This window comes from Nematostella vectensis, chromosome 6, assembly GCF_932526225.1.
Source record: "Nematostella vectensis chromosome 6, jaNemVect1.1, whole genome shotgun sequence".
NCBI classification, from domain to species: Eukaryota; Metazoa; Cnidaria; class Anthozoa; order Actiniaria; family Edwardsiidae; genus Nematostella; species Nematostella vectensis.
Window position 1 is genome coordinate 13,025,038 of NC_064039.1, and position 15,440 is coordinate 13,040,477.

The 15,440-nt window shown below is 38.2% G+C and overlaps 1 protein-coding gene across 1 annotated transcript; it reads right to left on the bottom strand.

Annotated features, from left to right (window-relative positions):
* Positions 1-7,298: 7,298 nt before the first annotated feature.
* On the bottom strand, positions 7,299-15,342 carry LOC5521063 (N-acetylgalactosamine kinase). The gene is made up of 14 exons (XM_032366009.2): positions 15,186-15,342; positions 14,798-14,889; positions 13,710-13,833; positions 13,146-13,221; positions 12,381-12,536; positions 12,049-12,107; positions 11,884-11,923; positions 11,689-11,772; positions 11,382-11,456; positions 11,019-11,107; positions 10,798-10,873; positions 10,545-10,697; positions 8,634-8,728; positions 7,299-8,055 (listed from the first exon to the last, which is right to left on the bottom strand). Exons 1-14 carry the CDS (start codon positions 15,296-15,298, stop codon positions 7,848-7,850), a joined length of 1,440 nt encoding a protein of 479 aa, XP_032221900.2. The 5' UTR covers positions 15,299-15,342; the 3' UTR covers positions 7,299-7,847.
* Positions 15,343-15,440: the final 98 nt, after the last annotated feature.

The window sequence follows — 15,440 nt, forward strand, 5'->3', positions numbered from 1 at the left end:
CAATTATTTGTTTAAGAGCAAGACATAATGAACACCTTTGATTGGCCGTGATGAAATGTATACTCCATGCTGGAATTTTTCTATGGAAAGTTTTTCACGTAACCTTTATTCGTTTCCTGCTCAGTAAACAACAAACTCACCTCATTGTGGCCTCTTATACTATAACTTTTCAATTATTCACTGAATGTAGAACGATTTGAGACGTTTCCTTTAGACCCCAAGTTGGTAATTAGCTAAGAGAAGTAGGGCTATAGTATTTCGATCTGATCCTTGTATGATTTTGTCCAGAGTCATCGACGTCTTAATAATTTGAGGGCTCCCAAACACCCTTTTACGTGGCTAGAATGAAATTAAATGAACGTTTATTAATCCTGCGATGAAATTTTCGGGTGCGACGAGGCTAAAGTGCTTACAAGTCAAGTTCATAGTCTTCACAAGTCTTCTACCATTTGCCAAACTTAATTGAAACAAAGCTAGATCTAAGCATGTTTGTTTGAGAAAAGGATGTATTGATACTTTGGATGGTGGAGATGATTGCTTCAAATCTGTAGTTTCAGGTTTCTGGGTTAGAAAAACCTCCTTGTGCTACACTAAACAACCTAATTACTTTGGATGCCATAAAGAAAATAAACAATTTCCCAATATTTTCATTGTGGGATCCTGAGGTATACCAAAAACCTCTAGGACGAAAAGGTATTTTGGTTCGTTACTCGAGGATGTATTTCTATATAAATTAACCTCTAATGAGAATAACAGAGCCGAATATAGCTTAGTCTGAAATTGAATCCTTTTGCCCCCTGGCCAATTCGTGTTTAAGTGTAGGAATTAAAAGCAATTAAAGGCACAAAGAGTGACCAACTCCGAGAGAAAACTCAAGATTTTTATCAGCTCTAGACGGCCTTGTGACCCGGGCATACCTCGACCCTCTCAGGCTAGAAGCGAGTCTGTCTTTGACTAGTTGCGAGGACAAGTTACTAGAAGTTTGTAAGATGCCAATCACTGGCCTCAGCGAAACAGCAAAGCGCATGCGTAACGAATACGCGCGCGTAGAATGCGAGAAAGGGCGGGAAAATGTAAAGAATTCTCGAGGAGTTGGAAAAAGGCAGAAATCGGGCTGATTAACAATATTTGTTAAGCAAACGATAATCGGTTTAAGGTTCAAGGACAGTATAGTCGCAGACTTGAGTTCTCCAGATTTTGCTTACTGATAAAGTTGCGGGTTTTCTAAATTAAATACCCGGTTTTAATGAAATATTATCTAAATTGTTTAATAGGATTGCTAATAATAGCATAGCTCATGAAGGATGACCGAGGCCGTGAGAACTAGAATTAAGAAGTTCTTCACCAAATGACAGGCATTTTCTGCTTTTTTGCTGACTTTGCTAGTTCATAGGGCGAAGGCACTTCGTCCAAAGAACTAGAATGCTGATCAAACAGTGCGACGGTCAAATGCTGAGCTTTTAGGCTAAAAGATGATTACAATGCATAAAGTAGGTACCCTGGATATGAAGACGTTTTATCTTTCTCCATTAAATTCTTAGCAGCACCCGTCATGTAAAGAAAAGTGACAGAACCTAGGGAAATATTCGCAAAAAGCTGAATTAGCTAAAAAACAGATAAAAACTAAAGGGTAATTTTACTGTCCAACTCGCTTTTTGCGTGTCATAGTGGCATATAGTGGTTGCTGGCCGTTTCTGCATTCAAATAATGGCTTGCATAAGCGTAATCGGTGAATCTATTGCAATAAACCCGAAGATAACAACGAACTACTACCATATGGGGCAATAATCTGCAAAAAAACTTTGTATGATTGAACAAGGCAATGCCAGAAAATATGAGTCAAGAGTTCACTAAATAAGCAGTAAAAGCCTTCTAGAGCGATAAGTTTTATGGATAATTCTTATCGTTCACGGGCTTTTTGTATGAATTCGCTCTTTGCAATTTACGATGCATTTGACCTCCTCAAAGAAATGAACTTTGCCCTTTGTCCAAAAAAGAAGCGAAAACCAGCTCAAAGCAAAGAAAAATGTATATAAAAAAGCACAACCAAACATGGAATTTTTGGAAAACCCGAAAAGCTTGTCCCTTTTAATCTTCAAATAGAAAGGAGCGATAAAAAGATAAAGGAGTTGCCGATGATATATTGATTGGTTGGTGCGATACCTGCACGGAAATCAACGATTGGCTCTACTACGCCTTACACCGGTATTCCGAGGTTCTTTCGAGTGGGGAACGCCCAAGAAAGGACTTCCAATACAAAGCTAGGTTTAGCGAAAATTGAACAATATATTCTTTTTTTTCTTCTGTGCCATTATCCTTTTCTCAATGGACGATATGACATGTTTTATTGAATCGCCGCGTCGGCTTTTAGCGCGCGTATAAAAAATCTTTTTGTGACCACCACAAAGCAGGCGAAGTGTCTAAAGTGGAAAACATTAGGCTACTCACGGCGGCTTCGGGTACCAAAGATTATTACAAATTCTTTGAGAACCGAAAAGATAATCAAGCAAGGGGAACGTGTCGTACTGAGCAGTAGCGATGCGAAAAGCATACAGTGACCATTTATCGAACACGAAAGTTCAAAGAGAGTCACCGATAATAGAGGGAAACGTTCAGTACTAAGCAGAAGAATAAAAAAAACCCTTTAGTAGCTGTTCTTCCGAGCAAAAACGCTGATTTTACAAAGAAAGTATCCCAAAAAAATAATAACACGCAAGGAAAAACGTTCCATGCTGGCAGTATTATAATCATTTAGGGACCGTCCTATCGAACAAGGGAATCTTTTTGTTAATCAATTATTACATTGCAACTATTTTCTATTAAATTCTCGTGTGGAAATAAACTAAACTGTTTCTACAAAAGCGAAGACAAACGTGGCCGAAAATATAATAGGGAGAAAAACATTCCAAGTAATAGCAATGCTAAAAACATTTAGTGACCGGAACGAGCAAAAAACGTTTTTCACATATTTTGCTATTCTATTTTCTATGAATGGACAAAACTGTTTCTACAAAGAAAGTAACAACTATTAATCACTAGAATAAAGTACTAGAATTTGTCCTAAGGAATTTGGTCAGAATTACGGCGTATCCTTGGAGGAAAAGAGGCGATCATAATCTTTATCGCGATAAAAACATTCATTAAAACGCGATTGAGTAACACAACTTTAGTGTGTTCAGTAAATTCACAGTAAACTCATCCATTTCGGTTTAAGTAACGCAGGTAAGAGTTTCGAGGAAGACGAGCAGTATTTTGATGGCCATTGCTTGAATTCGCAAGTATGTTATTAATCGAAAAATACGGGTTTTTTTCGCGACCTTCCTTTACAAACGCAATCGGGCTTCCGATCTCGCCACGAATTCTTGGTGATGCTATTGCGACGGATTCCGAACGATTTACGATACCATCTGTTTCTTCGTATATTGTTTCCGGAAATAAAAATTCGAATAACCGAGCGTAATCCGAGCAACTTCCGATGATAACACCCATCCATTGTCGTAACGATAACGCAGCCACATTCCGTTGTTATATTAGCTTTGTTATTGAGGGAAGCTAACTAACTAAATCCCCTGGAAAACGTTAAATGGGCTGTTATTTAGGCAGGACCACCACCTTTCAGATGGAAAATTTTATTATCTGGGTCAGAATATTCGCATTCAAGTGCGAAAGGCGGAAAAGACTAAAAGAATATAGGAGTGGTGTGGTTAAGTACAGCAAGGGCAAAGTGATGATGTCAGCACCTAGCATCTCATACATATTTATTACAGTATACGACGCATAGCAGAGCAGCCGAATGACAGGAATATAAAGCAATGTTCAAGTAAGCGTGTGGGCAGACGGGGCTCTTCAGCCACCATTTTGTTAGCCTGCTTACAGGCGTTTACTCAGTGCTTTTTTTGCTATGTTTTATCGGTGTTTTCGCTATACGCCGAGACGTGGCCGCCATTTTTTTTTTGTTCTGGCCGCGCGAAAGCTGGAATCAGGTTACCATTTTGTTATCCTAGCAAGTGCAAGAAAGCATCCATTTCCATCGACTGGTTCGAGAAAGCTAGTGCGATATCTGCGATTGAGTTCTGTAAATTAAGTACACTTTTTTTTTAATAAGAACCTTTTTATAAGAACGTCCATACTGAGATTTCACCAAATTTTAAGAACTAAGTTTAAGTCCTGATGCGTTTTAAAATACAGAATGAAATTGTGCTAATAGTAACAACCTTATTATTGCTATTGATCATTAGTGTAATTCCCTTCCTAATAATTCATTGGGTCTTATATTCTTATATATATACTAAAATTTATAAAAATCTATAAAAACATATTCAGCCTTAAAATCCCAAAAATAAGAACGGCCAAGCCTCAACTGAAAATTAGACGTTCTTAAAAAATAGAGTGTATCATTGATAGTTTTGCATATTTCAAGATTTCTCCTTATAATTTGTTTTTCAATGTTGGTTGAAAACAATAACAAAGATGTGGCTGAGTGTGATTCTTTAAATAGAGGCAAACAGAGGCAAAGTAGACGCTGCGAGTACAAGATGGGTGCAAATAATAGACCCCTTTCAAGGCCTTTAAATCATATAAACAGCATGGTGTTAGTCGTAACATTCTGCTGCTTGATATAATCGATAACGTAGGTCTACCCTTATGTTTCTCATAAAGACTGACGTTAAACAAAGAGAATAAACGTTTTGAAATAGACTTTACTTACAGGCGCGTACACAGGAAGGGGGGGGGGGGTGCGGTCACCCCCCTTGGCCGCCAAAAAGTGGGTCATTTCTTATGAAGGAATCTTCCAAAACTCTCCTTTTTCTATATGATACCTATGACTGCGCCCCCCTGCCAATCCTGAAATCGCGCCTATACCTATTAGCGAAAGAACAAATGAACAGAGATGTACATACGTTCATCGAATGGCATGAGATATTAAGTGTCATAAAAAGTCTAAATAGATGGGTTCTAAAGTAGAAAACATACCAAACCACTCAAGGCGGCCGCTAAGGGAGCCAACATATCTTTGAGAACCGAAAAGATAATGAAGAGAGGATATACTATGGAACGAGAGCTTTTTCTGCGATAAGAATAATACAAAAGTTAGTAAAGAGAGGGACATCCGTACCCTCCTATTATTAGAATTTTTTCATTAAAACTACGCGCAGTTTTAGGTGGTATTTCGCAAATGCAAAACCGCAACAATATGTGAGTGAGGTTTGGGGACATGCCCCTTCCCAATGTTGTATTCTTTGTATTGGGCGTGCATAAATTCGCAACTATGTTGTCAAAAAGATTTAGAGTTTTTTTTTACAAACGCAATCGGGCTTCCGATCTCTCCATAAATGCCGGTTGATGCTATTGCAACGGATTCCGAACGATTTACAATTATATCTGGCTCTTCGTATATTGTTTCCGGAGATAAAAAAAATCAAATTTCCGAGTGTAACTCGAGCACTTTCCGATAATCCCTCGATAGTTCGAACGATAACGGAACAACATTCCGTTTTTATATTCGATTTTGTTATATCAATGGTGTGTAAAAGAGAGTTTTACAATGTATATACCATAATTACCTTTGATTTTATTGTTTTAGGTGAAAGTTTTTTAACACCACCTTCGGAAGATTTGATCTGGGTCAGAATAATCCGCATTTACTCAAGTGTAAAAGGCGGAAAAGACTCAAAGAGTATAGAAGTGGTTGCATTAATACACTTTAAAAGGACGTCTAATTTTCAAACGAAGCTAAGCTTATTTTTGGAACGTTTAAAGCGGCAGAAAACGTTATACCGGATGTTCTTTAATATCGGTGACATCGTCGCCTAACAAACCGGCTATCGAATAGGGAATACAAGATTATAATACCAATAAAGTATCAAACATAGAGTTTACACAATTGTATTTCACTTCCCTAGTACGAAAACAACCCGGATTTTACATTCACCATTACTATGATACTTAGGGTCACTAAATAGAGAGACGTTCTAGGCTCTTGAACCAGGGTATCTGATACTCGGCATTTTCTTAGAATACGGTCAAATCGCAAGCTGAAAATTCTTTTAAAAAGTTTCTCATAAATAAAAAAGATTCCACTATACAGCAAAGGACAAAGTGAGGATGCCAGGTAACACCTAGCGTCCCTTGCATATATTACTAACAGAATACTATACATAGCAGACCAGCAGAGTGACAGGCAAGTATAAAGCAAAGTGTAAGAATGTTTGTGGTTAGTTTATCAGAGGCTAATTTTTTCATCTAGTAAAGTACCAAATGAGCGAAAGAATTCATTTACATCGGCTGATATGGGAAAGCCAGTGCGATATTTTCGATTGAATTCTGTAAATGAGGTATAATTAATAATTTTGGTTATTTCGAGGGCTCTTTAAAAAGATGGGGAAGATTAGGATTTTTGCTGTACTGTTCGCAAACATCTCATAAATTGCAATGATCATAGTATTAAGTTCCATCTTGCTAAAGTGTATTTCCTGAGAGTTGAGGTCTTTCCTTCACCGCATTCGATAAGGGACATCGGGTTGCGCAAGTTGAGAGAAGAGTGTACTGATGGGAATTATCGAAGAGGTGATCAGAAAAAGGCCAACAGATCCGGAAGAGCAAAGCAAATAACGAAAAGGGGCAAGTCCATCCTTTGCACAAAGATAACGAAGATAACATGGAGGAAAGAGTAAATCATTTGAAATAAAAATACGCAAGCAGTGACATGAACCTAAATCCTTTATTACAATCATAAAAGAAACTTAGGGAGCGAGTTTACACTAGAGAATTAACGTTTTGTTCGAAAAATTGCCAAAGTAAAATTGTTCAGCTTAGAATATTTTTTCAACCAAATTACTATGTGATCAACAAAGGACGAAAGAGTTCATACTAAAGTTAAAGCCGCACCAGTTTACTTCCGGAGGTCCGACGGAAACCTCAACCGTTAAAAGACAAAAGAATCTATTAGAATCCGAGATATTTAACAGGCCATCCGCTCTAAATTATCAATCACATCCTCAAAGAAACTTCCAATAGACACACTGCTTTCAATATTTTGAAATATTTTTCGCGTTTTCCGTTAAAAATCATCGGAGATTGTTACGTAATCGACCGGAAGTAAACTGGTGACAATGCGGCTTTAAGGGGAAAAGGTGTAGCGGCTACAACAGACCATCATATCCCACGTGGTCTCTTGGTGGCCATATTATGTAATAATAGGTGTAGCGATTCATATAGTTTTGTCTTAGGAGGACTGTATACACGGTACGTATAAGGAATCGCACTAATACTCATGAGTAAGATATTCATTGCTTTTGGCTATGATTTAATATGAGGGTACAGCTAAAATCAGGGGCGGATCCGGGATATATCGGAGAGGTGAGTTCCGAGCAGAAGGGTGGGGTGAGCCATTACTATAGAAACATATGAGGGGAGGTTTATTCGTGGAATTTAGTTTGAGCACATTTCTTCTAAAAACTCAGTCCGAAGGAGGGGGTAGGGGAGGGGGCACTTGCCATCCTGGATCCGCCGCTGATAAAACCAGCGCGGGAGATGAGACACACATTACAAAAATGACCAGAAAACTGTTCAGTTACTTAGAAAACACAGGGTACCCGTATTGCAGTTCTATCAGTAGAGGGAACAAAGGGACCCACGGAAAGACACGTGGTACCTAGATGCAGTTCGATCAGTGGAGGTAGACACAGGGGACCCACGGAAAGACACGTCGTACATTGATGCATTTCGATCAGCGGAGGTAGACACAGGGAACCCACGGAAGGACACGTAGTACATTGATGCATTTCCATCAGAAGGGACAGACACAGGAAACCCTTCATTGAATGACACGGATGCAAATGAACAGCTCAATCATTGAGACAGACAAGGGCCGCTCCACTACCAGGCCTGGTCGCAAACAGCGCCTCCGAGACTCGCTCCTGACGGGCAGGGGTGGAGTAGTACTCTTTGGTGACCTTCGCGATGAAGTCATCCACATCTTGTTCACGGACCATGGATACAGTGCAGCCGCCCCAGCCCGCCCCGGTCAGGCGAGAACCCAGGGCACCCGCTTTCCTGTGGAAAAAGGAAGTTGAAATGCCAAGTTAGATATTAAAAAAACATAGCTCCTATTTTTTATGATAACGCACTTTTTTAATTGGGGTTTTGTATAAATTTTTTGAAAATCTAGTCAAAGGATTATGGATTTTACGGCTTTTACAACGCTTTAAAAAACGCCTTCTCCCACAAAATACCGAATGACACACAAAAAGCTGTTACTCGTGCATCATACTCCAATTGTGGATTATTGTTTCGAAATCTCCTTGCAAAAGATTTCAAATGTAAACAATAACAATGTATCCCTTATGAAAATTTTGATCAAAAAAACAGAAACATTATTAGTAGTTGTAGTAGTATGAATTTTTTAATTTGAAAATATTTATTTAAAAATATTTTATATTAAAAATGTTTAATAAAAATCACACGACTCCAACAATAACAATAATCAAAATACTGTAAAGAGAAAAGTTGCAAATCATTAGGATGGTTGGAAAAATTGTCAAAATAATAACAAGAAATTTGTGACATTAATTTAAAATACTAATAATTATATATATAATAATTACACAAATCAGGATGACTGCATACAATACCTGCAGATAGTCACTAGGGTGTTAAGCTCCTCGCAGCTACACTCATAAAGCTCGCTACAACTCTTAAAACTGCCGTTCATCAACTCTCCAAGGACCTGTGAACAAATAACAAGATGTTTTATTAAAAAACAGATGTGAAAAACAAACTTCTCTGAATTCCAACTAAAACATACAGGGCCATCACCAACCATGAAATGGCTGCAGGTAAATAAATATGACTACTAAGACAATATGATCGCAAGGGTATAAACCAACCGCATGTAGAGTTGTATTAAAAAAATTAATAAATGACTAGATCAAGGAAATGGGAGTGGAATGGTTAGTATTTGTATAGCACAAATAAGCACTGTCAGACATGAGCAAATGTGCTAAGTATGCAACTGACTTTAGTCATCAGTATCGTCTACTCCACACAGTTTACAATCAGTGAAAGCTAGTGTGGAAACACTATCACTGACGATGGTACAACAGCTCAATATCCCCAGTAGGAATTCTAAGGGAAAGTTCATTTGAGTTCATCATGAGGATACTGTGGGGGGGGGGGGGGGGGGATCACAAGAAACTTCCAAGGTCAAAAGGGGGGCGGGCATAAAAAGTGTTTGGATTTTAAAAAGGGGGGTCACTGATTCCTTCGGATGTTTGTCTCTACTATATAATTTGACGAAGTGTCAAATCAGACTTCTTGGTTTAACTTGTCTCGGTTTGGGGGCAGATATTTGGCATGCAAAATCAAGGCGTCCAGGATACGCATTAATTAAGCCACGTTTTATATACACTATTTTAATAAAGGTTGTCATTGGCAAATGGTGAATGGCAATTGGTAAATGGTGAATGGCAATTGCCTTCTGGGGTATTAATAATTGACAAACATGATAAGTGATTTATTAGCGAAAATATTATCCAAATTTTCCTGCATTCAGTAGAAATTTGACGAGTTCCATGGTATTTTTTGATAGCAGAACCGCCAATTAACAATTGGCATTTGCCATTTGCACTGACAACATATTATGAAATAGGTGTATGCAATGCGAACCTGTATACACCCTAAATACATCTTTTTATGGTTTCTGCCATACAATATTAAAAAGTGCTTATTTTCCATTTCTAAAAGATAAACGTTCTAATGCTGAAATCGCTCATTCCCCATCATCAAAATCCGCACTCACATCTGATTTGCTGTCTTTCTCGCTCTCTTTCTTTTATTTTTTCTCGTGCTGCGCTTTTTTTTCCAAGGAGAAGATCGAAAAGCCTTTTTGCTTCTTTTCGTCATCTATAGCACCAAACACTATCATGTTGCAACCAATACATCTTTTTATGGTTTCTGCCATACAATATTATAAAGTGCTTATTTTCCATTTCTAAAATATAAACATTTCAATGCTATAAGCGCTCATTCTCCATCATCAAAATCCGCACTCACATCTGATTCGCTGTCTTTCTCGCTCGCTCTCTTTCTTTTCTTTTTTCTCGTGCTGCGCTTTTTTTTAGCATGGAGAGGATCGAAAAGCCTTTTTGCTTCTTTTACGTCATCTATAGCACCAAACACTATCATGTTGCAACCTGGGGTTATTAGTCCAATTTTTGAGAAATCGAGTGCCTTTACTTTTTCTGAATAAATGTTTTCAGCCATTTTCTTCCCCTCCACTTTCTGTCCAACTTGCAGCTATTCTCTTGATCGCATTCATTGCAGTTCCTTCCTTTGCTCCTTCTTTCTTCAGTTTTCGGGAGAGGGGTAAACGAAAATATGGGGGAAGCGTAAGGAGGGCATGGGAAATTTTGTTCCTCCTGAGGGGGGTCAACTAATTTCATTCCTTACTTTTATCAAAATCCTCATGCTCCCAACCCCCTACCTCGGGATAATAAATATACTTTCCCTAATATCTTTTGTTGATTATGAAATACAGCAAGCACCTGTGCGGCATCCTGAGGTTTGGTTTTGCAGACTTCTTTAAACTTGAGAACCCTCGCTGCCTCTGAGTAGACATGCTTTGATCGGTCATGTAACTTAAAGCTGGTTACAGCAGCTGTTGACTCACTCATACACTTTGTTACCAGCTCTGCATCCTAGAAGACAAGCAATTGGAAAATGTGATCATGAGCAAAGCCCCGAGCCACCAGAGGAGTAGAAATAAGAGAAAACAGCAATGACACGGTAATAACTTACACTCAATTCAAAAAATTTACAAAGCTCCTCCTTGGTGTATGCTTCATTGTGAAGAGTTGATTCCACAATAGTCACCCTAAAACAAAGTTACAACTGCAATTAAAACAATCAAATCTATGTTGAACAACTGATATGATCAAATCAGCATTGTTGTTAAAAAAATGACTACATTTTTTATTGTGACTCTTTATATAGATGGCTATCATTAAGGGAAAACTCACATTTCATCAAGACTCACACCAAGAGCATCTTGTACTTCACTCAGGCGGCGGATTTTCTGCCAATCGAGTCCTTTGGATTTTGCTAAAACCTGAAGGTAAATATACACACAGTAAAACAAATAACGTTTTAGTGGTTAGCAAGGAATGAAAGATGAAAATAAGCATAAAGTAAGTGTTAATAAGGGGGTTCAGAGGTTAGAACGACAGGCATGGTGCATCCCACTTCTCTTCCTATTAAAAAATTAACAAATTGACACACTGAGAACTAAGAAGATTACCGAAAAGCTAGCAAAACTGTTGCAATGTGGCAAAGCCAAGGACACATAAGTGTTGTTTATTTTGTGGTAAGAAAAAGACACAGACCTTGGCAGCAAGCCGGCATTCTACCACACGCACATTAAAATGTGTCCCTGCAGAGGTTGACTTCTTCATTTCCACCTTAGAAAAAAATAACAAAATATATCCTTCATGTATCCTTCTAGAATAGATCAACCCATCCCACCCCACCCCCCCAAACACCCAGACAGGAAATTCCTGTGACCAAGGGGATAAACATGCTGAATTTTAGCTGATCTCAGGGTAAGAAAATTTCAGGAGGTGGTGGTGATGGTGGTGGGCCTATGGGAAGAGGATATGGAATTTCTTTGGAATCACAAATTTTTTTTCTTACCAGGCTGTTGGCGATAACAAAGGCAAGTCCATCTGGCAGAGTGACGTCAAAGGCCCTGATAGGGTTAAATTCTATATGCTTTGCCTAGTAAAAGTCAAGTGGAAATAAGATGTAAGAAACATTTTAGATGTGAGAATTACTTTACTGAAGAGCTAATGTATCTAAAAAAGTCAGTAAAACAGAATGAATACTTACAGTTCCAGGTTCAGCAAGAAATGAGATTGCTTGATCCATGCTGCACACAAAAAAAGAACGTTTTGGATTTACAGGCTATTTAAAATATGTTAAAAGCTGTTGAGTTTAGAGGTGTTGTTCTCAATCAAATGTGCACCCCCCTGAATGTGTCTGTGAGTTACTTACCCACCGCCCTCAGTCCCAATGTACCTCTCGCACTTTGTACACACTTCTGCAAGCTCGGTCTAATAAAAAGGACAAAATGTGCAAATAAACAGAAACCTGAACCAACAAAAGACAAAATAATCTATCAGAATCCACACTATAAAAAGGCCATCCACTTTTTGCAACAGAAAACAAGTCAAATACTGTGATTTCATCCTTTTTCGTTTTTTTTAATATGACAATTTGTTTTAATTGTCAGCCCCCTCCCACAACATGCTCCGTGGCCCCCAAGCGTGGCCACCTGTTTTGTGGCCAATAGGAATGCAAGACACATACCATTCAATACCCTGTACCTTGCTAAGCTCCAATGTGTTAACATGAAGCGTCGCCAGACAGGAGCAGCAAACAAGAGCAGATGAGCTAGACAGACCTGCACTGTTTGGTACGTTACCATCAACCAAGACGTTCATTCCAACTGGGTCGAGTATAGGGACTCGGTCAACAATTCCCTGAAAATCAAGAAAAAAAACTTTCATCACACATCCATCGAACAAAACTTGATAGTATACAGTAGAATGTATACTGTACACTAACAATAGATACATATTTGTACATGAGCTTTCACAAGCACTTATTGAATATGCACCTCTAAAAATTGTGAATTTTTGATGTCTCAATAAATTCATAATTAAAAGAAACATGATTTCTGCAACTTCAAAAATTTTTTGCCAGATTTTAACTACTGGGTACTTTTGAGCAAGATTGTAAGAAAAACAGACAACAGACAGAAACCTCCCCCTCTATTTCAAGTCCAACACTACCAGTTGAGTTAAGATACCGCTGACCCAGGACGGTATGTCTTGAAGTTTTTAACAATGCACTGCGGTGTCTTTTCTGTCTATCAATGACACCGCTACAGCCTGTTGCTTACAACAGTAACTTGTTGTAAATAGTCTTTTTACATCTTCTATTATCTGTAGTAATTATGTAGTTTTTAAAGGGTCCGCAGTAAATGGCCATGCTGTTGCGGCTACCCTGCTTATTGTGGCGAAGCTAATAAAATAAAATAAAATAAAAAATAAAATAAATGGATGTGACAATGTGATAGTATATGGCACCTTATATCCACAGAGGAAGTAATGATACCACTCCTCGCCATCGATGTTGTAATCAATGTTATCCACACTGAAATCCCTAGAGAAAGTATACAAAGATGAAACATTTTTTGCTTAGGTGATGGTATTTCTGCAAAAAAAATTTCTAGAGCCAAAATAATTTGGGTATAACAAGGCATATTAATCTCTTTTACTAAAACTAACTGATATCATTTAGGGTTGCTGTTAGTAAGAGAGAAAAGTTCCTTTGAAATACACATAATTTAACAAAAAAAAAAAATTAACAGAAACTAAATAAAAAAAATGCTAGATCCAGAATCCTGGAAGGGAATGGGAGCCAATCCCCCAAAAAACAAGGCTTTAATTTATAAAAATTTATTAGCCTGAGTGCATCTACAATTCTTATTGTTATACAATAAGAATTGTAAACGGGTGCACGCAGGCTAAAATGTATAAACTTTAGCTTCAATATTATTAATTGGGAAGAAAGTCTAAAGGGTGGGGTGGGTGTTTTAATGCCTTCCCACCCACCCCAGCTGCATGTACCACTATTAAGTATTATCATACTTGAAATCTGGATTGGTGTTAGCAATGCGAAGAATTCCTTTAGTGTTGGGACATGCAGCAATGACAATGTCTTGCTCTAGAGCCATCGGCAACACGCCATACCCACAGTAGTCGATGTGTTCACCTGAAGGATGCACGACAAAGATCATAACCAAGATAAGTCCCACTCATGGTGGAAGAGATGAAAAAGAAAGAGGCAAATGTAACACACTTCTACTGTTAGAAACTTATCATTGCTATTAGAAGAGTGGCGGATACAGGGGGTGGATTGGGTGGATATAATACCTGTCAACTCTCCCGCATTGGGCAGGAGTCTCAAGATTTTGGACCCCTTCTCCCGCTCTACCACGTTGAGCACAAAATCTCCCGCTTCTTAGCGATTTTAATCGCTTCCGAAAAATTATTCTATAGAAAATAGTCATTTTGCTTATTTTCTTTTAAAATATTTAAGACAATAATTCTTTTGTGCAGCACAATTTATCTTACACCCTTGTGAGATCTATAAGTGGATTTGTTTGTGAGAGCTTTCTATACGGCAAATGCCTGCAAGGTAACCACCCCTCCCCCCCAAAATGAATATGCCCCACCCCTCCCTCAAAAAATTCTCAAGCCTTGAGATTTTCGGATGTTGACAGGTATGAGATATCCACCCCCTTTTTTGAGTAAAAAAAAAGTCTTTTATGTTTAAAGAAAATAAATGTCTGAGGGATGGGAGGTACTGTCCATGTGCCTTCGCCTGCTTGACTTTGCTGACACGACAAATCCAATTCAGCGTGAAGTATCATGTGAAGTATCAGGAATAGTTATACAGTAAGCCATCTATCTGGCCATTATCCACCCCCCATTTTTAAATCCTGGATCCGCCCCTGTATTGTGATGTTATAAAGTGTTTGCAGTTGATAACTAAAAACTTGAATATGGATGCTTCTCACTAAATTAGCATCATGCAAAAGTAAAATAAAGGGCCCCATGGGATTTGGAAATAATAAAAACTGATTTGGATCTTTGGGACTTGTGGTCAAATGTGCCTTAAAGCATATTGTTAAATCCCATAACACTTTAACAAAAAAACAATATTTCTTGCATACCAATAAGGTTGACCCTGCCTGGTGCTCTTGCAAAGAATGCTGGGAAAACACCATTATACTTCTTCAAAAACTTTTTCTGGAGTTCCTCATATCTACATACAGACAGTTAGAGTTTAGTTTATCAATAGTAATCCATGACAAACAACTGTCTAGAGTAATATTTGATTATTATTATGTACACCAACCCCCTCATACATCCCATACAGTATACTCCCCCTCCCCCGTTTTTTTTCAATAATAATTGTTCTTCATAATATCAAACGATTTTGACACAATCGATTAGAATCTGTTACAATGATACAGTACACGATCAGAATAGATAATTTTATTACATTGTTTTTAATATCGTGAGGCGTCCAAACACGAAAACACGAAACGACTAGGTTACCTTATCTTTTCTTGCTTGGATTTGGTTTGATATATGTATCCCAGCGATCCATATAAAGGCGGGCTTGAATCTAGACGAGGTTTTTTCACTTCCGGCTCGAAACATTCCGCCATCTTTCCCCCTAATATTCAGAACGGATATACAGTCATTCTGACCAGCGGCTTAAATTCTTAAATTTCCCCGAAACATACTCGACGGAAAACCGACGGAAAAACGGATTCGGCTTAAATTTTTGAAATTAAACTAAGAACCTTG